Raw genomic sequence first — 12,140 nt, forward strand, 5'->3', positions numbered from 1 at the left:
TCTCTTATTTGATTTGTATTATGTTGGTTGAGCTTTTGTACTAAATTGAAAGTGAAATCTGTCACATTTTTGGGGAGTGTCTGTATTATAGAAATGCCTGTAGTCCGATGTTTTGTTTGAAAATGACACAAACCACAGCTGTCTTGTTAAAACTTGATGACACTATGGATGGGTTGTTGAACGGCTTATTTTCCCCCAATATGTTCCCAAGGTGCAGAAATATCTTTGGACTCGCTGACTGTTCAGCAACAGCCTTGTGTGAGGAATGTGGGGAAGAGTTTGTCATGTTTTTGCTGTTTTTATGTGCTTAACATTTTTGAAATAAACTATTGTAAACAGAAAAAAATAGCAACTACTACTGTGTGGATGCACTTTGCAATACAGGGGGCAGGGTCTGGTGAGACTAAGAAGGATGGGCACTGCTGGACTGGAAAAACCAGTTGAGCTGAAAGTTTAAGCCACATCAACCAACATTTTTGATATTAACTGAGTCAAATGCCTCACTGTAATGGGAAAGGGTTGCTAGTAGCCTGCAGATCCCACTGAGAATCAACACCCCGGTCGACGCTTTTCCTTAATGTCTCTCAACACCGTAAATCTTTAGATGCTCTCATGTATGTTTGGGAGGGGTCACAACCTCCCCACCCCACCCCTTATACTACATAGACTGCACAGCTCGGTTTGTGAGTGTGAGTTAATGTGGTGTTTTGCATTTAAAAGAACAGCCTAAAAATTAGTAGGGAATACGGTCATGTAAGGACCGTCTATGACTTATTGTCTGGCTCCTCATCCGTTTAAGGTTGTCACTCAATGGGCCGTGACGTCATTAACTCAACGCGGTGGACCAATGGCAGTCCTCCGGGATTAGACCGCCGCTATAAAAACCCCGGGGGATGCTGAGGCTGCGAGATAAACGGTCAATCCGTGTCCGCCTCCACTCCTCCGCCCGGGTAAGGAACCGAAGCGGAAGACCCCGTCCAAACTTATCTAACGGGTAGCCGACTTTAAAGAGCGAGAAAAAAACGTCCGACAGAAACAACCAACTAATAGACCGCTGCCGTCAGTTATGGAGCGCTCAAAACAAGGAAGTCTTCACGGTCCAAACGAAAAGAGAGACGCCGGCGAGAGCGCCGGGAAGGGATACGGGACCGGGGGAGGGAGGACAAGGAGGCCTGGTGCACCGGCGGGAGACTCCTGCGGCTCCCCCGCGTCACCTGACGTGGAGACCTGGAGGGAGGAGCGCGCCCGGAGCGTGGAGGACAACCAGATCAGCCTGCCGGGTCTCGCCGCCGCCTACACTACCATCCTGCGGGGTCTCGGCGAGGACCCGCAGAGACAGGGGCTGCTCAAAACCCCTTGGAGGGCTGCCACCGCCATGCAGTTCTTCACCAAGGGATATCAGGAGGAAATCATCGGTGAGTTCGTAAATAACGCCGGGCCGCGTCGGAGATGTTTGGATCAGATCAACAGGTGGTTGTCACCGCGTAACCCAGCCTGGCTGTGACACATAACCGCAAACCTTACTCCGCTAAAACAACACTTAAACACGGGCTCTTCTGTTTTATTATTATTATGTTGTGCTGCACATAGTCACCCCCCCCTCCTAGACAACCGCGTAAAACAAGTTGATCCGGCTCATTAAACAGGTTGTATTCTGAACTATAACCGGAAAAATGAAGACAACCGTACAGACGAGGCGATGGCCAGGCATGGGTTTGACAGCGACGGCATGCCATAACAGCGGTTTTCTCTTCATCCCTGAATCATAAGAAAATCCTAAAATCAAATAATTGGATAGACGGGGCCCCGCCCCCCCAGGGCCCCCGCCCCCCCAACTTAAACAGGCCCAACACCTTCATACTGTCTATCTGTATATAAAATTGTACTTTCACTTTACTTTTTGCTGTTAATATATATGTGTATATACACACACACACACACATATATATATATATATATATATATATATATATATATATATATATATATATATATATATATATATAAATTGAATGAGTCAAGTAAGTGCTTTATGAACAGGCTTGTACTGTCTCACAAAGCTTTTATTTGACTCACTGGATTATTTTGCTCCTTATTTGTTGAGTACTTTCCCTACCGTTGAGTGTTTCTTTTAACAAAGTTATATATATATCACATTTTTTTCTTGCACTCTTTATTGTACTAACAATTACTCCCTATGAAGCGTTACTTCCTTCAATATGAAGCACTTCGGATGTCTAGAAAAGCGCTATGTGAATGTAATTATTATTATTATCTTAGCAACGTCAAGTGAAATCCCTCGTACATGTAACGACAATAAAACGAAATTGTGATTGTGATAAAGAAGCCGTGGGGCATGTTAGCAGCAAGATGCGGCCAGGATCCAAGGTTACCTGCGGGTCAAAGATCAAGCTGGGCCCTGAGAGCTAGCGATGGTGACTTTATGTCCATATGGGCCGGGTCCTCCACGCTACAGGTTTGTGGAGTGGCGGAGCCGAGGAGCTGCCCCCTCCCCCCCCCCCCTCTCTCTCTCGTCTTGACTATATGCTTTGCTACTGCCTCCTAACCCCATCTGGAGGTAGTTTGTTGGGTCGGGAGTGAGAATTTGCTAGTGGGGCTTTTTGTTTTTTTGGGGGTTTTTTGTATTGGGAAACTGTAATACGGACAAGGAATGTGTTTGAGAGAGGAAAAACACACGAAGGGACCTGTTGAGTAGGTGGGGGATGGGAAACAGGCAGTGGGACTGTGGGGTTTGTGTGCGTGTAGGCATGTGAAGGGGTTTACAGTAGTGGGCTACATGGCCTTGTTCCATAATCCTAATGTGATTATACACTCGCTGTCTCAGGTGCTGGGTATTGGTGTAACCAAAACAATACCCATATTGAAATAATTACATGACAAGGGCCCTCCTTCATTAAATTACACTACACCTCTAAGCTCTCTGTGTTAGTGCACGCACGTGTGTGTGTGTGTGTGTGTGTCTGTGTGCGTGTGCGCGTGCATGTATGCATTCGTGCGTGTGCCATGACGGGCCATGAGATAAGTGTTAGTGGTTTTTCATAATGATGACAGACATACACATGTTGTTCTCCTCCAGCAGAGCAGTGCTCTCCCCTCTGCTGATTGGCTGTTTGTACAACTGCCCCTCTGACTTCCTGGAAAGAATAAAAGCCCTGGAAAAAAACAAATTGATTCACAGATGACCAAAAATTTTGAATTGTTGGTATTGCAACTTAAAAACTATAAATCTCACTTTTCTACTTTTCTGCATATGTGTGTTTGTATCTTTGAATGTGTTTCTGAGCGTGTATGTCTGTGTGCGTGTGTGTGTGTGTGTGTGTGTGTGTGTGTGTGTGTGTGTGTGTGTGTGTGTGTGTGTGTGTGTGTGTGTGTGTGCGTGCTTGCCTTTGTGCAGTGCCCCCCCTAGCTGTACTCTGAGTATGCAAACTGCAAACCTTGGAGCCCAAGGAAAATGTACATGTTCAGCACCCACGTTTCGAAAATATGCAAAACTTTCAAATAAACATAAATCGTTTGGCTTTAATGAAGACAATGACATTGGTGATCTTGCTCGGTGTCCTGCAGGTGACTGTTAGAGTACTACAGGGCGAGCTGTGCACACTAATAACATTATGCATTTTGGGGCCACGTATAAATACTGTCACAAAGAATACATTGACACAATTGTGTCCAGTAAATTTTAAAGTTAAATCAAATCCACCTGTCTATGCTTCACTAAGGTAGTCAAATCCGACTTTGTTGAGTACGCATTAACTTTTCCACATCACTGGTCTTTACTGGTCTGTACTTGACAGCAGCAGGGATAATGAATCAGAAACAATTTATTGTTATTTCATTCGTGTACTTCCGTACACAAAAGAAACGAAATTTTGTTTCTCCCAGCCCACAGCAGTGCAACACAAAAGATAAAAACACATCCAAAATCTCCCAAAAACGACACCACAAAAAACATACAAAAACAGAGAGAACAAATCAAAACACACAAAGACACACACACACACACACACACACACACACCAACAGTCAACAACACAGTCCATTCAGCGCAACACAGTCCAAAAATGTCATTGTCCAGAGAACGAACGCCAGCCGGGATGACTGTTGGAACTGCCAGTCTGTGTGTGCTACCAGTTAGCGTAGCCTGCCCTGCTTCCGTGTCCTGTCAGACCACCCTCAGTGTTTCCTCTTCGGCTGCAGCTCCGTGTTCCCTGGGCCCACAGGACGTAGCAGACCAAGCTCTCCCAGCCAATCCAATGCCGGCTCTCCCAGCCATAAAAAAAAATAGATGATCACAGACACAAAACCTTACAAATGTTCTTCACACGATGACACAAACTTAGACGTAGACAAAGTTGGTACTGGGTGAGGCCGCCGCAAATGTGAGTTCACGCTACCATCTTCCCACACTGATTTATCTCATCTCATCTCGTCATCAGCCGCTTCTCCGGGGTCGGGTTGCAGTGGCAGCAAGCTAAGTAGAGCACTCCAGACGTCCCTCTCCCCAGCAACACCCTCCAGCACCTCCTGGGGGATTCCAAGGTGTTCCCTGGCCAGATTGGACATGTAGTCCCTCCAGCGAGTTCTGGGTCTACCCTGGGGTCTCCTCTCAGTTGGACGTGCCCTGAAAACCTCCAAAGGAAGGTGCCCAGGGCCCGAACCACCTCAACTGGCTCCTTTCGACGCAAAGAAGCAGCGGCTCTACTCCGAGCTCCCTCCGGATGTCTGAGCTCCTCACCTCACCCTATCCCTAAGGCTGAGCCCAGTCACCCTATGGAGGAAACTCATTTCAGCCACTTGTATCCGCAATCTCACACTGTTGGTGCCTACCCAGCGCTCATGACCACAGGTGAGGGTTGAAACAAAGATTGACTGGTGAATTGCGAGCTTTCCCTTCTGGCTCAGCTCCCTCTTCACCACAATGGTCCAGTACAATGTCCACATTACTGCTGATGCTGCACCACCAATCCACCTGTCAATCTCTCGCTCCATCCTACCCTCACTCGTGAACAAGACCCCGAGATACTTGAACTTCTCCACTTGAGGCAACAACTCATCCCCAACCCAGAGGGAGCAATCCACCATTTTCCGGTAGAGAGCCATGGTCTCAGACTTGGAGGTGCTGACTCTCATCCCTGCCATTTCACACTCAGCTGCAAACCCCAGTGTGCGCCGGAGGTCACGTTGTGATGAAGCCAACAAAACCACATCATCTGTGAAGAGCAGAAATGCAATTCTGAGGTTCCCAAAACGGACACATTACTCGCCTTGGCTGCGCCTTGAGATCCTGTCCACGAATATCACAAGCAGAATCGGAGACAAGGGGACAACCTTGGCGGAGTCCGACACCCACCGAGAAGGTGTTTGACTTTGTGCCGGGAATGCGGACACAGCTCTCACTTTGGTTTTACAAGGACCGGGTGGCTTGTAGCAACTGCCCTGGTATCCCATACTCCCACAGTAACCCCCACAGAGTGCCCCCGGGGTACACGGTCGTAAGCCTTCTCCAAGTCCACAAAACACATGTAGACTGGCTGGTCAAACTCCCATGCCTCCCTCAGCACTTCCACAAGGGTAAAGAGTTTGTCCTTTGTTCTACGGCCAGGACGGAATCCGCATTGTTCCTCCTGGACTCGAGGTTCGACAATCGATCGGAGCCTCCTTTCGAGCACCGTAGAGTAGACTTTCCCAGGGAGGCTGAGCAACATGATGCCCTGATAATTGGAGCACACCCTCCGCTCCATTTATACTTATAATTTATAATTTATTTATATTTTAATTTAATTTATGAAGTGGTTTAATTCTTGTTCTGCTTGCATCAATTATGATGCTGTTTCATGCGCTTACCTTGACAATGGCAATGCTTTTATTTTGAAGTATATTGAGTGTAACTTTAACATGAATTAATTTCATTAAACAGGAAAACTTGAATTCACAGCCCCATAAGTGAATCCAGCCTCTCAGCAGTGCTAGTTAGTAATTGAACCCAGCAAACAAAAAACGTTCCCAGAACGTCCCGTAAAGGTCCTCTCCGAACATCTGGTAAATGTCATTGTGTAGGGTTTTCATTACGTCACGGAGACGTTATTGCGAGATGTCCTTGTAACGTCCCAAGGACATTACAGAGACATTAGGGGAATCCTCTCGACATCCCCGTGATGTCTCGGGGACGTTATTGCGGGATGTCCCTGTAACGTCCCGAGGACATTACAGGGATGTCCCGCAATAACATCCCCGGGACATCAAGGGGACGTCTAGAGGACTTCCTGTAATGTCCTCGGGACATTACAAGGACGTCCTGCAATAACGTCACCGTGACGTAATGAAAACCCTCCAAAATGACATTTACTGGACATTCGGAGAGGACCTTTAGGGGACGTTCTGGGGACATTTTTTTTCTGGGTTCAGTTATTAACAAACACATGGACATTAGGGGAAGTCCTTTAGATGTCCCTGTAATGTCTTCGGGACATTACAAAGACGTCCTGCAATAACATTCAAAGAACATCCCGGGAACATTACAGGGACATTAGGGGAAAAGCAATACGTCCCCGTGACGTTCCGGGGACGTTAGGAGGACATTTCATGGATGTTGGGGGGGGGGGGTCTTCTAGACGTCCACGGGGATGTTGTGGACTGTTCTTTGAACGTCTCGCAGTAACGTCTCCGTGACGTGATGAAAACCCTACACAATGACATTTACCAGACGTTCGAAGAGGACTTTAGGGGACACTGGGGACGTTTTGGGGTTTTATTTGCTGGGAAGCTGTTCAAATCAAGTATCGTGTCTCCACAGTTCATAAATTATGTGCAGTAAATATTGTGTATGGTGTGTTTGGCTGCACAAAAGGTATATTTGTGGTTGTGCGACAGCATGTAACCTCTGTCTGTGCACCTTCAAAGAGAACCCTGTGGGCGTCCCTGCCTTTGTGTTTGTGTTTGTGTGTGTGTGTGTGTGTGTGTGTGTGTGTGTGTGTGTGTGTGCGTGTGCGTGTGCGTGTGCGTGTGCAGTGAATGGGTGCATGTGAGTGACTCATGAAACCATGCCCAGGGTTATGACCATACACAGGAAGTGTGTGCAATGATGGCACAGCTGTCAGCAAAAGCTGTGATGTCACTGACTGTTTTTCCACACACGCACGCACACGCACACGCACACACACACACACATCCATATTTATCTGCATTTTTACATTTGTTGAATTACCAGATGAATGACAGTGCTTTCATTCATTCATTCTCCTATTTCTAATTTCATTCAGAATATACATAATACCTGTTACCTTCTGCACGCGTGTGTGTATGTGTGTGTGTGTGTGTGTGTGTACTACCTATTAACACTCACCCACGCACCCCAGTAGGCAGGAGGTCACGGTAAAAGGCTCATAATGGATACTGTCACTGCACAATATTCTCTCTCTCTCTCTCCCTCTCTCTCTGTCGCTCTCCCTCTCTCTCTCTGTCTCTCTCTCTCTCTCTCTAATCCAACCCTTCCAAGCTTTCATTCATCAACTACCATTTATTTCATTAAGGTTCACTTGTTTGCTTTAGGATAAACGTGTGTTTGTGTAGTGTTGATATCAGAGGTCTTACCGTGCGTTAAAGGTGGTAGGAGAGAGTCGGGTGTTGTTGCTGAAACCTCGTCCACCCATGAAGTAAAATCACAGTCACTTTTTTCTCCTGTTTTTCCTCTTTTTAGTCTCTCTCTCTTTTTTTTGTTGGTCTTTTGTACTTTCTCATTTATATTTATTTTCCTTAAAGAAACTCAATAAAAACTTAAATTAAAAAAAAAAACACAGTCATAAGGTTAAAACTTAGATTCAAAGTTATAATAATGATAAAAATGTTATCTCTAAAGGCACCTTTCATGACACTCAAGGTCACTTTACATCACATACAATAAAACAAAGCAATAAAAAACATTAGTGCAATCAACAATAAAACACACAACACACAATAGAGCACACATCAGCAGGAGTTAAAAAAGATGAAAATGACGCAGTTAATACTGTTAAAGTGAGTAAGCTGGTTTAAAAAGGTGGGTTTTAACGGCAGTTTTGAATTCTGTAATGGAGCAGATGTGACGGGGAATGGAGTTCCAGAGTTTGGGTGCAGCATAGGAGGAAGCCCTGGCACCAATTGTACTGAGGTTGATGGCTCATAGTGCCAATAGACCTGCTGGTGAAGACCACAGGGAGTGAGATGGAGTGTAAGTCTGAAGGAGGTCTGTGAGATAAGCAGGTGATAGATTCTGAAGAGATTTCAATGTTAGTAATCTACTACTACTACTGCTACTTTCGGCTGCTCCTGTTGGGTTGACTCAATGGATCATCCGTTTCCATCTCTTCCTGTCCTCTGCATCTTCCTCTGTCACACCAGCCATCTGCATGTCCTCCCTCACCACATCCATAAACCTCCTCTTTGGCCTTCCTCTTTTCCTCTTGTCTGGCAGCTCCGTATTCAGCATCCCTCTCCCAATATACCCAGCATCTCTCCTCCATACATGTCCAAGCCATCTCAATCTTGCCTCTCTTGCTTTGTCTCCAAACCGTCCAACCTGAGCGGTCCCTCTAATATACTCATTCCTAATCCTGTCCTTCTTCGTCACTCCCAATGAAAATCTTAGCATCTTCAACTCTGCCACCTCCAGCGCCGCCTCCTGTCTTTTCGTCAGTGCCACCGTCTCCAAACCATAAAACATAGCTGGTCTCACAACCATCTTGTAAACATTCTCTTGCTGGTACCCTTCTGTCGAAGATCACTCCTGACACTTTTCTCCACCCACTCCACCCTGCCTGCACTCTCTTCTTCAACTCTCTTCTGCACTCCCCGTTACTTTGACCCCAAGTATTTAAACTCATCCACCTTCGTCACCTCTACTCCTTGCGTCCTCACCATTCCACTGCCCTCCCTCTCGTTCACGCATATGTATTCTGTCTTGCTCCTACTGACTCATTAACTTTTCTCCAGTGCATACCTCCACCTCTCCAGGCTCTCCTCAACCTGCACCCTACTCTCACTACAGATCACAATGTCATCTGCGAACTCCATAGTCCACGGAGACTCCTGCCTGATCTCATCCACCAACATCACCATTGCAAACAAGAAAGGGCTCAGATCCGATCCTTGATGTAATCCCACCTCCACCTTGAACCCATCTTTCATTCCAACTGCACGCCTCACCAATGTCACAATGCCCTCATACATATCCTGCACCACTCCTACATACTTCTCTGCAACTCCCGACTTCCTCATACAATACCACACCTCCTCTCTTGGCACCCTGTCATATGCTTTCTCTAAATCCACAAAGACACAATGTAACTCCTTCTGGCCTTCTCTATACTTCTCAACCAACATTCTCAAAGCAAACATCACATCTGTTAGGCGTCCAGGTAGCGTAGCAGTCTATTTCGTTGCCTACCAACACGGGGATCAGCAGTCCGAATCCCCGTGTTACCTCCCGGCCTGGTCGGGCATCCCTACAGACACAATTGGCCGTGTCTGCAGGTGGGAAGCTGCTTGTGGGGATGTATCCTGTTCGCTGCACTAGCGCCTCCTCTGGTCGGTCAGGGCGCCTGTTAGGGAGGGAGGGGGAACTGAGGGGAATAGCGTGATCCTCCCACGCACTTTGTGAGACTCCTCACTGTCAGGTGAAAAGAAGTGGCTGGCAACTCCACATGTATTGGAGGAGGCATGTGGTAGTCTGCAGCCCTCCCCGGATTGGCAGAGGGGGTAGAGCAGCGATCGGGACGGCTTGGAAGAGTGGGGTAATTGGCCGGATACGATCGGGGAGAAAAGGGGGAGGGCAAAACAAAAAAAGCATCGCATTTGTGGCGCTCTTTTGTGGCATGAAACCAAACTGCTACTGGCTAATCATCACCTCTCCTCTTAACCTAGCTTGTATTACTCTTTCCCATATCTTCACGCTGTGGCTGATCAACTTTATACCTCTGTAGTTACTACAGTTCTGCACATTGCCCTTGTTCTTGAAAATCAGTACCAGTATGCTTCTTCTCCACTACTCAGGCATCCTCTCACTTTCCGAGATTGTGTTAAACTATCTAGTTAAAAACTCCACATCCATCTCTCCTAAACATCTCCATGCCTCCACAGGTATGTCATCAGGACCAACCACCTTTCCACTCTTCACCCTCACACACACACACACACACACACACCTGAATAAAAACAAACAAATGTCAACAATTCCAGTTCTTTCCATTGCCTTGGTCAGGGGCACAGACAAGAGTATTAACCCTAACTATTTAGGAAAAATTATGAAATAAATGAGTTTGATGTGAAAATACCAAAACAGATTTGTTTCATGCGGTTATGTCACATGATTAGAAGCTGCTTTGGTGATGACTTGACATTGTGCCCAGGTCATATTCACACAAACCAGTGTTCAGCAGCACAGAGAGCAGTAGAACATGTCTCAGAAGAGCTTGTTCTGTTGCCTCTATTTGTTCAGGTGTAGGCCACAGTCATCAGCCTGTAATTAATCAGTCCTAAATGCATTGTGGGCTTTTGGCATTAGTCGGTGTGATGGCTGAGGTTACATGGTCATGATAATTGGATGGTGCTGGCCCTGACCTCAGTGATAAGCCCTTTACAAGCACATACTCTTAAACACTTCTTTAGCTTTATTTCCCACCTGATCCATTCACTATTACCCCTTCACAAAACTCTTAACCATGGCAATGCCAGCGTCTTTAGCAGCATGACATTGCAACACACACACACACACACACACACACACAAAATCATACCCACTTACATGCCCACAACCAAGCTGACTGAATTGGTTCTTTTACTAAAATACACCTTAGCCACAGTTCTACCTTCCCCAACCCCAACACATAAACACACACACACACACTCGTACTTCTATCGTTATGAGGACCCCTCACTTACTACGTTCATTCCCTAGCCCTTAACCCTAACCTTAACCATCATAACTACATGTCTAACTTTAACCCTTATCATAACCTTATCCTAACCTTAACCCTAACCCTAAATCTGAACCCTAAAATAGACCCTAAAGAGGTGAGAACCGGCCAAAATGTCCTTACTCTGATGGTTAAAATCTCAAATTGGTCCTCACAAAGATAGAAGTGAAGGAACAAACACACGCACACGCACACGCACGCACACACACACACACACACACACACACACACACACACACACACACACACACACACACACGGACACACACACACACACACGGACACACACACACACACACACAAACACACACACACACACACACACACACACACACACACACACACACACACACACACACACACACACACACACACACACACACACACACACACACACACACTATTCCTTCCCCCTTGAAACCAAACAGATAGCAGGTCAGGAAATTAAAAAATGCCGCCATGACAGAGAGGAAGGAGCTGGGCCACAAACAGATAAAGCCAAGTTTATTAGAGCTATGATATGAGTCCCCCCCCCCCCCAAAAAAAGCAATAAGTAACAACAGTGTGTGTTTGAAGTACATCTATAATTAAACTGTGGTGTTTGCCAAAGAGAGAAACCATCACAAATGGAGAAACTTTGGAATGACCAACATCTTTGTTTATCCCTGATGAGATCCTGGCTGGATGTCAGTCTCTTCTTCCATGGCCGCTTTTGAGTCCGTTGCTTCTGGGGTTGTTTATGCATCCTGCATGAAGCAAGGGATTTCTGGGCTTTGTAAATGTCATTTTTCTTCCCAGTCTGAATGGAGTCAATATGTACAATATGGCTTCCAAACTGACCATATCAGACTTGTGAAGTGCCCCGGTACAAAAAAAATCCAGAATATAAAAAAATGTATTGCTTTCTTTATGCTTTTCTTTTCATTGACAATATCAGTCTTTGACAGTAGACAGGACACTGACGCTGAGTTATAACGATGGCAGTCAGAAAAGGCACTTAGCTCAGTTTGAACCCAAATCACGCCTCGGTTTACATGGTAGGCGTTTATCTGGTTTAGCCACCTAGAGATGCCCCACATTTTTAGTTTTTGATGTAAACGATTTTTTGGTTCAGATCAGAACACTGATGAGCGGCTTCTGACCTCGGGTTTGTCTCTCCCTCTTCATCTC

At 46.1% G+C, this 12,140-nt stretch overlaps 1 protein-coding gene across 1 annotated transcript in view; it reads left to right on the forward strand.

Annotated features, from left to right (window-relative positions):
• Positions 1-929: 929 nt before the first annotated feature.
• gch1 (GTP cyclohydrolase 1) overlaps positions 930-12,140 on the forward strand; it is a 32,169-nt gene continuing 20,958 nt past the window's right edge. Inside the window, exon 1 of the mRNA XM_056278623.1 lies at positions 930-1,415. Coding sequence (XP_056134598.1) covers positions 1,067-1,415 — 349 coding nt within the window. The 5' untranslated portion in view covers positions 930-1,066. The remainder of the gene's footprint in view (positions 1,416-12,140) is intronic.

Source organism: Lampris incognitus, chromosome 4 (genome assembly GCF_029633865.1).
Source record: "Lampris incognitus isolate fLamInc1 chromosome 4, fLamInc1.hap2, whole genome shotgun sequence".
NCBI classification, from domain to species: Eukaryota; Metazoa; Chordata; class Actinopteri; order Lampriformes; family Lampridae; genus Lampris; species Lampris incognitus.